Genomic DNA, 15,392 nt, shown 5'->3' with positions numbered 1-15,392 from the left:
AAAGTTACGGATGTATGAGGGGGAGACGATATTCAATGCCCCTCTGCTTGCCTCTCTACTCACCCTTTCCTAGTGGCTGTGACCAAGGCGGGCAAGGCGGCTAATCTGATCAGTTACAAGGCAGGATGACGACCACACCATGTCCACTGGTGTGCAGGAGCCGTGAATTTAACAGAAGCTGGGCATGCATGTGTTCTCCTTTTAACTTTCTCCATGGCAGGGTAGGCAACAGACTCAGGGGCTAACTCCTTAGAGCAGGCACGGCCACTTCTCTCCTGCCAGAACATGCCAGTCATTGCACGCCAGAAGCTGCTACTATTCCAAGATTCAGATTTGGGTTCAATTGAAGGCTTCTCTTTGGCCCTATATCTAAATGACAGGCACTAAACCTGCTTTCCAGAAAACTCTACATTAGGGAATGGGGCACTAAGTCAGATAATGAGAAAGTGATGCCTTGATTCTTATTTCCCTCTTGTTCCTTCTGTATATTTTATCAAAAACCCTGTGAAAAGGAGAGGCGAGTGGCAGACATGATTTAGGCATTCCTGGGACCCTTTCCTTTCACAGGGGTAAAAAATCTCAAATTCTAAAGTATATACAATAAGGAAGGTATATTACAAACAATATCACTGACAATGAATACTGAACAAGAGATATAATTACATTATAAATATTTATGCAAAAATTTAAAGGATTAGAAAAGAATAAATATTAAGGTTTTTGAAATATTGATACATAACCTGGATGAAATCTGGGTTGGGGGTCTTAAAGTTTTTTTCCTACTAACACCCTACTTTGTTCCCCCTTACGGAAAAGATTATTCAAGACACACTAAGGGAAGGGTTCTTTCAGTGTAAGATGGTGACATTTTGGCACTGCAGAGAAGGGATCCTGCCTCCTTTACCAAAAAATGCCTAAGAGCTCAGCAATGAGTGGTATCAGCTAATAATAACCAGTATCTGAAAATCCCTCAGTATCAGGCCCTGCTCTGGCATTTCCCATTTATATATCCCTACCATTAACCTAAGGTCTTACCTGCACTTGTTCCATCCACCAGTAGGTGATGAATCAGGTTAGGCTTAAGGATCAAGTGGTTGGGAACTAGAGATCTAAATTGCTTAAGCTCAAGATTAAATTAAGGTATAGCTAACATAAATAAGAGAACAAGAAATAAAAATAATGGCTATTTTACTGCAGTCAGTAGGATCATTACTTTCCTAGAGACACTCTTTCAGCTTCTAAGGTTTATATCTCTTGGCTATTGCATTTTTTTTTTTTAACATCTTTATTGGAGTATAATTGCTTTACAATTGTGTATTAGTTTCTGCTTTATAACAAATCAGCTATACATATACATATATCCCCATATCTCCTCCCTCTTGTGTCTCCCTCCCTAGAGTCTGTCATACAGAGTGAAGTAAGTCAGAAAGAGAAAAACAAATACCGTATGCTAACACATATATATGCAATCTAAAAAAAAAAAAATGGTTTTGGCTATTGCATTTTCTCGTTGATGGAAACTGGAGGGAAGAGACTAAACATGAAACTAGAATGGAGATTTGAGGGGTTTTTTTAAGTATTTCTTTCTTTCCTATTAAGTTTCTACTAGACTTGACAATAATATCGCAAACTCCTCAATCTACTGCAAAATCGGTGATCCTTTGAAAATCAGAATGCATTTCAGAATAGAATGGCCTTCAATGATAAGATAAGCAAGATAGGAAAGTCGGTCAAAAGAAGACATAATAGAAACATAAAACTGGAAAGGTAGGTGGCATACTTTCATTTTCAAGTTCAATTACCTGCATCAATATTTGGAAACAGAACTAGGGTCCGCTTGTTAAATGAGATAAGTGCATCCAATGTTAATTCAAACATTTTTATGGAATGCTTAATGTCCGTGGTCACAGGGTGCTGTAGTGCAACAATGTAATCTTTAGATTTTACATCATCACCTGTTTAAAGAAAATCAAACCACATTGCTTCATTAGTTAAGAATCTTAAAGGAGGAAGAAGCAAATTCTAAAAAGCAAAACCCCAAAGTCTATGTTTTAAAATTCTAAGGAAAAAAACAATTTGTCACATTCTAAGCAGGGCATCCAAATTCGGATCAAAGGATAAGAACTTATAGCAACAAGTCCAAGGATTCCTCAGGGAACTTAACGTTTTACAAAGGTGCTTGCTACCACAAACAAAATATATAATTTTAAATAGTAGACACTAGACTTCATTGTTTTAAAATTCAAAATATTTCAAAGCGTTAGAAAAATGTGACTCTTCCCAATTTCTAACTAGTGTTTCTCATGAATTATCAGCAATATTAATGAGTAATAATGTGTTGCAAATCAGGGCATTTAGAGATTGATTGAGCATGAAATAAATTTCGTATAATGCATAGGCATTTCCCCACTATCGCCCACCAGATTCAACAAACCACCAGTGTTTCTAACTCTGTTCAAAGGACTAGAAAGGCTTCACTCATCCCCAGGCTGGGATCCCAAGGACAGTTCCTCAGCAAAAATGTAAAGTGTAAAAGATTTGGATGGACAGTGCCATGCCAAATAACACAAAGAATTCTGCAACAGGGCCTATATTATCCCATAAAACTGAAGATGAGCTCTATTCACTTATTTTTTTGTTTGTTTTGTTGTTTGTTTCTACTCACTTATTTTTAATGAAAGAATATATTTCTTTGTGATATTAATTTTAATGATCAACTTTATCATGAACTATTTTATCATTAATCCAAATTCAATCAGTAGCAGTTACTTTTTATAATTTAATGGTAACAGAAATTTTTTACTAAGAATCTTCAGTAGTATTTGATTTAAAAGACTACAAGCTCCAAAATTTTATTTTAAAAAATGACTGGTCCCATATCACGTTCTAAACTGGGGGTGGGGTGGGGATATAATTACTAAATTTTTGTACAAAGTAGTAAAAAAGAACAGTGAAAAAGAAAACACAGAGCAATGAGCTGGAGCTACCCATCCCTGGCAATAATATATTTTGTGCAAAGCCTGCACCTGGTCCTCGATGTATGACTTCTGACATTTATCTGCCTTTGTCTCCAGAACTCAGCAGCTTCAGCCCTTCCACACAACCCTTTCCATTATGGTACCATTACTTGGTTTTGGGTCAAAAAGTTCTATATTTACTGTGGTATTTCTTTCAGTATTAGGAATGTAACATGTCTTTTTAACTTTGCTAATATTTTTATTAGGACTGTTATTTATTAATGTTCTGGTTACAAAGCTGCATGTTCTGAGTGGCTTACCCAATACTATTTTTCTTATAAGCAGAAGAATAATGTCAGAAATTGCAGGTTGAGAAGCAGGTACAGGCTTTGCACAAAAGGTATTATTGCCAGGGACAGGTGGCTTTGGCTCAATATCTTTTCCCCCCCAACTGGTTTAAAAAAAAAAAATCTAGTTTTTGCTATTTCGTCATTCTTCTTTTCACAAACTGCTTAAAAGGTTCCAAAGAGAACCTTAAGCCCTACAAGTACAATTTTGCTGTATTCTGCTTTATAAGGGTTATTTTCTATTCATTACAAGTTTTTCAGAAATACAAAGTTTTTCAGAAGACATAGTGAGCTAACACTATAATCAGAACAGAATGCAAGAATGTTTACGTAGAAGCATGCAGAAAGGGGAGACTGAAGAGACAGAAGCCTGTTCCATCAGCATTATCTTGACAGGTTCCCTGGTAGCTACGAATTTGTCCAAGGATAAGAAATATATAGACTGGATTAACTTATATAGTAGAAAAACCCAATTTATTTCCTGTTCTAATGTAATCTGGATTTAAAATATACACAATCACTTTGATTACACAATCACCCAATCAATTTACTATTAATTTCATTATTCAACAGATCTACCTCTTCACAGAGGAAAGTCCTAAATACCTAAATAGACGATTAGTCCTGATTGGCCCTCTAAATAGTACTCTCACTATAAATTAACTAACTGACATTGTTTGTAAACCTATTTTCTTTGCCTCTGATTAGCAAAAAGTAATTTCCAGGAATCTAGATCATTGATCATTGAAGATTTCAGACCTTAAGGCTTACTTACAGAGGTAACAATCTCTAATGGTACAACTATGACTTCTGCTTTTTAATAATAATCATAATCCCTTATAACTGCTTTCAACATTCATTATCTTATCTGAGTATTCCAACAAACCCATAAGAAAGGCATTAAAATTAAAAATAACAATTTTTTTCATTGTGCGAAAAAGCAAAATAAAGGAAAAAAAAACACTTAATTCTACTAACCAGAAGTGAATATTATAAATGACTTGATGCACATACTTCCGACCTTTCTACGTTACTGTTTTTATAAAAATGTATCATTATACATATAATTTTATAGCCTGCTTTTTTTTCCTTTTTGATATATCAGGATCGGTCCCTGTAACTAATATTCACCTATAACATTATATTTAATGGATTAAAAGCATTCCATTGTATAAAAATAGCATAGATTTAAAAAATTCAATCCACTAAGTCTATTTTATAGAAAAGGTGAGTCTCAGAGAGGTGAAGTCATACCATAGGGTGAGATCTATGAACTAAAAACCTTGGCCTTCTGATTGCTAATGGAACATTCTATCCACAGTAGTTTCCAAAGGATTGAAGCATACCCAAACTTTCGGACAAAAGCAACCATTAGACTGAATGAAGTCTGATACATACCTAACCACATCCGAATGATGCTCATGTAGTCTTTGTTCTTGGCGGAGAGAAGTTTGTCATAGGAAGGGCAGCCTGCCAACAAGATGCGATCATGGTCCTCACACATGGAAATCAGGTGTTGCTCTGCACTTCGGGTGCAGCACACATGATAATGAGCCAGTTTCGTTATAGCGTGTCTGATAGAGTCATCAATGGTCCCACTGACTTCCCCCCCTTCAATGTGAAGGATTCGGATGTTCATCAAGGCAGCAGACGTAGCCAGAGCCAGGGCATCAAACCTGTCTCCATGAACAATCATGATATCAGGCTTCAGGCGGTTAAGAACATCTGGTAGCTTCACAAGGGCCAGGCCCACTGACTCCACCATGGCTGCCTCATCTTCCCCTCTGACAATTGTGTGTAGTCTGGTGTTAATGTCAAAGTCATCTTGTTCAATCATGCGATATGTGTTTCTAAAGCAGGAGAGAAAAATGTGAGAGCATGTTCTTAAGTATAGGGCTATAAAAACATCAACATTAACCCTGAAGGGAGAAATATTTCACACAATTTCCTTGTTAAAATAAACTGAAGTGTAACTTACACACAAAAATAAAAGCACAGACCATAAATATACAGATCACTTGATTAATTTTTCTACAGAAACACCCCTCTAGCCACCACCCAGATCAACACATCCCACACCTGAGAGGTCTCACTTGTGCCCCCTTCAGTGAGCACCTGGAGGGAGAAACATCAGAGGGAGAATGTTTTTATCAGGAAAAAAGAGAGTAAATTTTACAGTGGTCACAACTTTTTCTTTCTTTTTTAAAATATATATATATTTTTAAAAAGAAATATGCTACTTAATAGAAAAAAATTACTTATAAAAGCAGAGCTCATTAAAAAAAATAGTATGGAACCAGGATACCTGACATGTCACTATAATATAAATTTCTGAATGATGGAAATTATCTCCTGAATTCTCTTTGTATGTTACCATTAATGCAGCATAATTCTGACTGGGGTGAAAATGTAGGTTTTTAAATTGGCTGTGAAATGCAGTTTCAGGTCTGTTTCATGCTTCAGTAACAACAGCAATTCTCAATGCCTTAAAGTTTCCTGCCTGTTATGACTAGATTTTAAAAGATCTGACTTTTTTTTCTAAATATATAGTACATTTATTATTTTAAAATTGGAAAATACAGAAAATTATCATGCATAAACCTACCACTCAGCAATATCAGTATTACCATTTTGATTTCTTTCTAGCCATTTTATGCATAATATTTTAACATGGTTGAGAACACATCATAGTACAATTCTGTAATCTAGTTAGTCTATTTAACACTATATTTTCTCAGATCATGAAGGATTCTTTACATACATCATACTGATGGCTTAGTAGTCATTTTATAGATTCCTTTGGATTTTCCTACAAAAGCTATGATGTCGTCTGTAAATAAAGACAATCTTGTGCCTTTATTTATATTTCTTGTTTCATTGCACTGGCTGTTACATCCAGTACACAGAGAAGTGGTGAAAGTGGATGTCCTTACCTTGTTACCAATCTTTGGAGAAAAGCACAAATTTTATGTTAGCTATAGGTTTTTCACAGGTGGTCTTTATCAGACTGAGGAATTTCCTTTCTATTCCAAGTTTGCTAAAGGTTTTACCATAACTAGTTGTTGAATTTTGTCAAATGCTTTTTTAATATCTATTGAGATGATTGTGTTGGTTCTTGCCCCCCTCCCCCGCCTTTTTCCTTAATTGGGGTATAGCTGTTTTACAATGTTGTGTTAGTTTCTACTGTACAGGGAAGTGAAGTAGAGTTCCCTGTGCTATAGAGCAGGTTCTCATTAGTTATCTATTTTATACATATTAGTGTATATATGTCAATCCCAATATCCCAATTCATCCCACCCCCCCTTCCCCCCTTGGTGTCCATAAGTTTGTTCTCTACATCTGTGTCTCTATTTCTGCCTTGCAAACCGGTTCATCTGTACCATCTGATTTTCCCCTTTACTCTGTTAATACGTGAATCACACTAATTGATTTTCGAATGTTAAATCAATCTTGAATTCCTGAGATAAACCCACTTGGTTATGACGTATTATCTGTTTTTGTATATTGCTTAATATGATTTGCTAATTTTTTGTTTAAAATTTTTATGTCTATAATTCGTGAGGGATACTGATCTGAATTTTCTTATAATGTCTTTCTCAGGTTTTGATATCAGGATTATGCTGACCTTATTAAATAATCTAGGAACACAAATCAAGCCTCAGTAAATTTAAGAAAATTGAAATAATATCAAGCATCTCTTCTGACCACAACGCTATGAGATTAGAAATGAATTACAGGGAAAAAAACGTAAAAAACACAAACACACAGAGACTAAACAATACGTTGCTAAATAACCAAGAGATCACTGAAGAAATCAAAGAGGAAATCAAAAAATACCTAGAGACAAATGACAATGAAAACACGACGATCCAAAACCTATGGGATGCAGCAAAAGCAGTTCTAAGAGGGAAGGTTATAGCTATACAAGTCTACCTAAAGAAACAAGAAAAATCTCAAGTAAACAATCTAACCTTACACCTAAAGCAACTAGAGAAAGAAGAACAAACAAAACCCAAAGTTAGCAGAAGGAAAGAAATCATAAAGATCAGAGCAGAAATAAATGAAATAGAAACAAAGAAAACAATAGCAAAGATCAATAAAACTAAAAGCTGGTTCTTTGAGAAGATAAACAAAATTGATAAGCCATTAGCCAGACTCATCAAGAAAAAGAGGGAGAGGACTCAAATCAATAAAATTAGAAATGAAAAAGGAGAAGTTACAGCAGACACCGCAGAAATACAAAGCATCCTAAGAGACTACTACAAGCAACTCTATGCCAATAAAATGGACAACCTGGAAGAAATGGACAAATTCCTAGAAAGGTATAACCTTCCAAGACTGAACCAGGAAGAAACAGAAAATATGAACAGACCAATCACAAGTGATGAAATTGAAACTGTGATTAAAAATCTTCCAACAAACAAGTCCAGGACCAGATGGCTGCACAGGTGAATTCTATCAAACATTTAGAGAAGCGCTAATACCCATCCTTCTCAAACTCTTCCCAAAAACTGCAGAGGAAGGAACACTCCCAAACTCATTCTATGAAGCCACCATCACCCTGATACCAAAACCAGACAAAGATACTACAAAAAAAGAAAATTACAGACCAATATCACTGATGAATATAGATGCAAAAATCCTCAACAAAATACTAGCAAACAGAATCCAACAACACATTAAAAGGATCATATACCACGATCAAGTGGGATTTATCCCAGGGATGCAAGGATTCTTCAATATACGCAAATCAATCAATGTGATACACCATATTAACGAAGAATAAAAACCATATGATCATCTCAATAGATGCAGAAAAAGCTTTTGACAAAATTCAACACCCATTTATGATAAAAACTCTCCAGAAAGTGGGCATAGAGGGAACCTACCTCAACATAATAAAGGCCATATACTACAAACCCACAGCAAACATCATTCTCACCGGTGAAAAACTGAAAGCATTTCCTCTAAGATCAGGAACAAGACAAGGATGTCCACTCTCACCACTATTATTCAACATAGTTTTGGAAGTCCTAGCCATGGCAATCAGAGAAGAAAAAGAAATAAAAGGAATACAAATTGGAAAAGAAGAAGTAAAACAGTCACAGTTTGCAGATGACATGATACTATACATAGAGAATCCTAAAAATGCCACCAGAAAACTACTAGAGCTAATCAATGAATTTGGTAAAGTTGCAGGATACAAAGTTAATGCACAGAAATCTCTTGCATTCCTATACACTAATGATGAAAAATCTGAAAGAGAAATTATGGAAACACTCCCATTTACCACTGCAACAAAAAGAATAAAATACCTAGGAATAAACCTACCTAGGGAGACAAAAGACCTGTATGCAGAAAACTATAAGACATTGATGAAAGAAATTAAAGATGATACCAACAGATGGAGAGATATACCATGTTCTTGGACTGGAAGAATCAATATTGTGAAAATGACTATACTACCCAAAGCAATCTACAGATTCAATGCAATCCCTATCAAGTTACCAATGGCATTTTTTACGGAACTAGAACAAATCATCTTAAAATTTGTATGGAGACACAAAAGACCCCGAATAGCCAAAGCAATCTTGAGGGAAAAAAACAGAGCTGGAGGAATCAGACTCCCTGACTTCAGACTATACTACAAAGCTACAGTAATCAAGACAATATGGTACTGGCACAAAAACAGAAACATAGATCAATGGAACAAGATAGAAAGCCCAGAGATAAACCCACGCACCTATGGTCAACTAATCTATGACAAAGGAGGCAAAGATATACAATGGAGAAAAGACAGTCTCTTCAATAAGTGGTGCTGGGAAAACTGGACAGCTACATGTAAAAGAATGAAATTTGAATACTCCCTAACACCATACACAAAAATAAACTCAAAATGGATTCGAGACCTAAATGTAAGACTGGACCCTATAAAACTCTTAGAGGAAAACATAGGAAAAACACTCTTTGACATAAATCACAGCAAGATCTTTTTTGATCCACCTCTTAGAGTAATGGAAATAAAAACAAAAATAAACAAATGGGACCTAATGAAACTTCAAAGCTTTTGCACAGCAAAGGAAACCATAAACAAGAGGAAAAGACAACCCTCAGAATGGGAGAAAATATTTGCAAACGAATCAACGGACAAAGGATTAATCTCCAAAATATATAAATAGCTCATTCAGCTCAATATTAAAGAAACAAACAACCCAATCCAAAAATGGGCAGAAGACCTAAATAGACATTTCTCCAAAGAAGACATACAGATGGCCAAGAAGCACATGAAAAGATGCTCAACATCACTAATTATTAGAGAAATGCAAATCAAAACTACAATGAGGTATCACCTCACACCAGTTAGAATGGGTATCATCAGAAAATCTACAAACAACAAATGCTGGAGAGGGTGTGGAGAAAAGGGAACCCTCTTGCACTGTTGGTGGGAATGTAAATTGACACAGCCACTATGGAGAACAATATGGAGGTTCCTTAAAAAACTAAAAATAGAATTACCATATGATCCAGCAATCCCACTACTGGGCATATACCCAGAGAAAACTGTAATTCAAAAAGACACATGCACCCCAATGTTCGTTGCAGCACTATTTACAATAGCCAGGTCATGGAAGCAGCCTAAATGCCCATCAACAGATGAATGGATAAAGAAGTTGTGGTACATATATACAATGGAATATTACTCAGCCATAAAAAGGAACGAAATTGAGTCATTTGTTGAGACGTGGATGGATCTAGAGACTGTCATACAGAGTGAAGTAAGTCAGAAAGAGAAAAACAAATATCGTATATTAATGCATGTATGTGGAACCTAGAAAAATGGTACAGATGAACCGGTTTGCAGGGCAGAAGTTGAGACACAGATGTAGAGAACAAACGTATGGACACCAAGGGGGGAAAACTGCGGTGGGGTGGGGATGGTGGTGTGCTGAATTGGGCGATTGGTATTGACATGTATACAGTGATGTGTATAAAATTGATGACATTAAAAAAAAAAGAAAAAAATTTTTATGTCTATAATTCATGAGGGATACTGATCTGAATTTTCTTATAACGTCTTTCTCAGGTTTTGATATCAGGATTATGCTGACCTTATTAAATAATCTAGGAAGTCCCGTGGCTCCTCTATTTTCTGAAAAAGTTTATATAGGATCTTAAAAGTTTGATAGAATTCAAAAGTGCAGCCAACTTTGTAGGAAGTTATTTTTATAGGAAGTGTTTGATAATGAATTCAATTTCTTTAATATAGAGCTATTGAGATTTTCTATTTTTTTCTGTCAATTTTGGTAAGTGGTGTTTTTCAAGGAGTTTGTCCATTTCATCTAAATTGACTGTCAAATTTACTGGCCTAATATTCTCCTTTTATTCTTTTAATGGCTGTAAGATCAAGATGATATCCTCTTTATTATCCTATATTGGTAAATACTGTGTTCCCTTTTTCTTGTTCTGCAGGAGCTTGTCAATTTTATTATTTTAAAGAAATAACTTGCCTCGATTAATTTTCTCTACTGTTTAATCTACTCTTATATTTCATTGATTTCCACTCTATTGTTCCTCCCTTCTACTTACTTTGGGCTTAATTTTCTTTTTCCTGTTTACTAAAGTGGAAATGGATCCTTGACTCTAAATTTCTCTTTTTTCACGTAAGTATTTAAAGCTATAAATTTCCCCATAAGCACTGCTTAATCTACACCCACAAATTTTGATATACTGTAATATTTTTAATTTAAATTTATTTATTTATTTATTTATTTTTGACTGCATTGGGTCTTCGTTGCTGCGTGCGGGCTTTCTCTAGCTGCGGTGAGCAGGGGCTACTCTTTGTTGCGGTGCGCAGGCTTCTCACTGCAGTGGCTTCTCTTGTTGCGGAGCAGGGGCTCTCGGTGCACGGACTTCAGTAGTTGCGGCTCGCGGGCTCTAGAGCGCAGGATCAGTAGTTGTGGTGCACAGGCTTAGTTGCTCCGCGGCACATGGCATCTTCCCCGACCAGGGCTCGAACCCATGTCCCCTGCATTGGCAGGTGGATTCTTAACCACTGCACCACCAGGGAAGTCTGATATACTGCAATAGTTATTATCCAGTTCAAAACATTTTCTAATTTCCCTTAGGATTTCTTGTTTGACCCCTGAGCTTAAAACTCAACAATAAAAAACCCGATTTAAAAATGGGCTAAAGGGCTTCCCCGGTGGCACAGCGGTTAAGAATCCGCCTGCCAATGCAGGGGACATGGGTTCGAGCCCTGGTCCAGGGAGATCCCACGTGCCGCGGAGCAACGAAGCCCGTGCGCCACAACTACTGAGCCTGCGCTCTAGAGCCCGCGAGCCACAACTACTGAGCCTGAGCGCCACAACAACTGAAGCCTGTGCACCTAGAGCCCATGCTCTGCAACAAGAGAAGCCACTGCTATGAGAAGGCTGCGCACCACAACGAAGAGTAGCTCCCGCTCGCCGCAACTAGAGAAAGCCCACACGCAGCAACAGAGACCCAACACAGCTAAAAATGAAAAAAAATTAATTTATTTAAAAATAAATAAATAAAAATGGGCTAAAGACCTTAACATACACCTCACCAAAGATGATATAAAGATAGCAAATAAGCATATGAAAAGATACTCCACATTATACGTCATCAAGGAAATGCGAATTAAAACAAGGAGATACTGCTACACACCTATTAGAATGGCCAAAATCCAGCAACACTGACAACACTAAATGCTGGCAAGGATGTGGAGCAACAGGAACTCTCATTCACTGTTGCGGGGAATACAAAATGATACAGCCACTTTGGAAGACAGTTTGGCAGTTTATTGCAAAAGTAAACATGCTCTTACCATACGATCTAGCAATCATGCTCCTTGGTTTACCTAAACGAGCGGAAAACTTATGTCACACAAAAATCTGCAAAACGAATGTTTATAGCAGCTTTACTCATAATTGCCAAAACTTGGAAGCAACCAAAATATCCTTCAGTAAGGGAATGGAGAAATAAACTATCATACATCCACACAATGGAATATCATTCAGTGAAAAAAAGAAATGACTATCAAGCTATGAAAATACATGAAGGAAACTGAAATGCATATTACTAAATGAAAGAAGCAAATCTGAAGAGGCTACATAATATGATTCCAACTCTATGACTTTCTGGAAAAGGCAAAAATCTATGGAAATGGTGAAAACATCACTGATTGCCAGGAGACTGTTGGGGGTAAGGGATGAATAGGTAGAGGAGAAGACTTGGGGGGCAGTGAAATGACTCTGTGTGATACTATAATGGTAGATACATGTCATTATACATTTGTCCAAACCCAGAGAACTTACACCACCAAGCTGAACCCTAATGTAAACTATGGACTTTGGGTGATAACAGTGTGTCAGTGGAGGTTCATCAATTATAAAAAACGTACCACTGAAGTGTGGTAGGGGATGTTGATAACAGGGACGCTATGCATGTATAGGGGAAGAGAGGTATACGGGAAACTTCTGTACCTTCTGCTCAATTTTGCTGTTAGAGCTAAAACTGTTCTAAAAAATAAGGTCTATTTTTTAAAGACATTCTTTCTTTTATATATATGCATATATTTTACCATTTCTAGTCACTCCTTCCTGTAGATCTAAGTTCCCAACAGGTATCATTTCTCTTCAGTTTGAAGAATCTGCCTTAGCATTTTTTTGTAGTATATACCTGATGGTGATAATTTGCTTAGCTTTTCTCTTCAACTTTATTTTTGAAAGATATTTTCACAGATAAAAAATTCTAGGTTAACAGGAGGTTTTTTTTCCCCCTTTGAGCACATTAAAGATGCTCCATTGTCTTCTGGCCTCCACTGTCAGACAGTGAGTTAGTTATCATTCATATCATTGTTCCCCTGTAAGAAATGTAATTTTTGTCTTGTTGCTTTCAAGATTTTCTTGTTTTCAGCAAATTGACTATGCTATTGTATACAGGTAGTTTTCTTTGTATTTATCTGTTAGGGGTTGTTGACCTTTCTGGATCTGTACATCGATTTTTTTTTGTTTGTTTGTTTGTTTTACCAAATTTGGAAACCTCTGGCCAGTATTTCTTCTAAGATTGCAACATAGCTTTAATTCTGAGACTGTCCTGCCTACAGAATGTTCATACCTAACTGTTTGAATCAGGAACCAGAATCAGAATCCCCTTGAAATAGCATCTCAAAAAACAAAACACTATGTCCCATAACACCAAATATACTTGAAGAATTTGCTAAGCCCTGAATTAAACTGAAATATTGAGTTTATTTTTAATCTAAGTTCTGTATTAAACATGTATTAAACAAACATGTTTTAAGTATTTAGTTTGAACTGCTGCCAAACTTGAACATTTTCAAAAACTATGGGACTGTAACAAAACTAGGCCACCGATATAGTCTCTAAATGAAATTAGACTTGATCCAGTGCATTTGTCTTAAGTCCCCAAACTGAACCTCTTCACAGCAGTAGGGGCTGTCATGGTACCCACACCACCACAACCAATCTTCTCATTAATCTTTACTGATAGTACCTCTCCTCCTCCTCTTAAATAACCTTGTCTCTAATTTGGAAGCATCATTCTTAGATGAAAATCAGTTGAATGATCTATCAGTTGTTGTTTTCTGATTATTTCTTTTCTTTGTGCTGTTGCATATTAAAAGTATAAAGAAATATGATTAGCAGTTCTCAAACTTCACCTCTCCAATAGCAGAATGAATCATCCCTGAGGGATTTAAGTTTTCTCCTCAGCTTTTACATTTGGGATGGTCCCCCTACCATGTCTCTTCCTGCAGAAAAATGCTCAGACAGCTGCATAAAGAGTGCCAACTATCTGCTGTCTTGAGATAGAAAAGTTATGCACAGTTGTGCTGGAGATACTTATTCTGTTAGAGTCAACTAGACTTAAAAATTACTCAATTCCTCCCGAGAAGATACTCCCACCTCCACAATTAATTAGCATGTTTGGCAGTCTGATTCTAAGTTTTTCACCTTAATTTGTTTTTATTTTCACTTCCTATCCAGAGCAACTTCCTTTAGTTATTAGAATATTAATCCTTCTGAGTCTACGACAGTCATTTTTAACCCTCTCTAAATGAGAAACTAGTTGGGATGGGAAAGTCTTCACAATGCAGTGAGCACCAGTTGAGCATACAGCGCAGGGCACTCTATCTGTGTTAAATATTGTGTGTTGAGGAGAGAGAGAAAGAAGAGAGAGAAAGAAGGTTATTTACTTACACACACAGAAAAGAAAGTACAGCAGAGTTTTGCATGCATGACTTTAAAATTCTCAAGCATTCCTGAAATACCAAGTCATGGAGTCATGAAGTCATGTGCAATTTTGCTAAGCATGAATTTGAATCCCACCTATTTGACATTAACCTTAATAGGCGAGCAAGTCACTTAGCTAATGATTAAGCCAATCTTTCAGACCAAAATACAGCATTGTTTCCATCATTTTCTTCATGTTTCTGTGGGGGAAATACCATAGAGCAAGGTCTCTCAATGTCAGCAGTATTGACATTTTAGGCCAGACAGATCTGTGTCGTGGAGGGCTGACCCGTGAACTGTAGGATGTTTAGAAACATCCCTAGCCTCTTAAAAAAAATGTGCTGAGATCGGATCAAACTGGAGGAGTAGGATGTGGAGCTCACCTTCTCCCACAAATATGGGGTTGGCCAAAAAGTTCATTCGGGTTTTTCCGTAACATCTTATGGAATATGTTACGGAAAATATATATCAAAATGTTTAAATCAAAATGTATCTACATGTGGAACGATTCTCACAGAACATCTACTGAATGCTGGCAGAAGACCTCAGACTTCCAAAAGGGCAAGAAAATCTCCACGTAACTGGGAAGGACAAAAGAAAAAAGAAAAATAAAGAGAGAAAGGAATCAGGATGGGACCTGCACCGCTGGGAAGGACCAGTGAAAAAAGAAAGGTTTCTGCACACTGGGAGGTCCCCTCACTGGCGGGGAGATCAGCTGGGATGGGAGGGGGACTTCAGAGCCTCAGAAGAGAGCGCAGCAACCGGTCTGTGGAGGGTAGAGTGGAGAGAGACCTGCACCGAGGGTCGTGCTG

The 15,392-nt window shown here is 36.7% G+C and overlaps 2 protein-coding genes across 5 annotated transcripts in view; one reads left to right on the top strand and one right to left on the bottom strand.

The window, feature by feature from the left end:
• CCIN (calicin) overlaps positions 1 to 15,392 on the top strand; it is a 399,321-nt gene that overhangs the window by 57,806 nt on the left and 326,123 nt on the right. The gene's annotated exons all lie outside the window — the stretch shown is intronic.
• Positions 1 to 15,392, bottom strand: part of GNE (glucosamine (UDP-N-acetyl)-2-epimerase/N-acetylmannosamine kinase) — a 45,143-nt gene that overhangs the window by 14,685 nt on the left and 15,066 nt on the right. For all 4 annotated transcript variants that reach the window (XM_082468635.1, XM_082468632.1, XM_082468633.1 and 1 more), the window contains 2 exons: positions 4,703 to 5,154; positions 1,803 to 1,955 (listed from right to left, as the gene is read on the bottom strand). In XM_082468635.1, coding sequence (XP_082324761.1) covers positions 1,803 to 1,955; positions 4,703 to 5,141 — 592 coding nt within the window. In that variant the 5' untranslated portion in view covers positions 5,142 to 5,154. The remainder of the gene's footprint in view (positions 1 to 1,802; positions 1,956 to 4,702; positions 5,155 to 15,392) is intronic.

The sequence above is a fragment of the Balaenoptera physalus genome, assembly GCF_965194825.1.
Source record: "Balaenoptera physalus genome assembly, chromosome: 7".
Lineage (NCBI taxonomy): Eukaryota > Metazoa > Chordata > Mammalia > Artiodactyla > Balaenopteridae > Balaenoptera > Balaenoptera physalus.
This window is presented reverse-complemented; position numbering and strand designations above follow the sequence as displayed.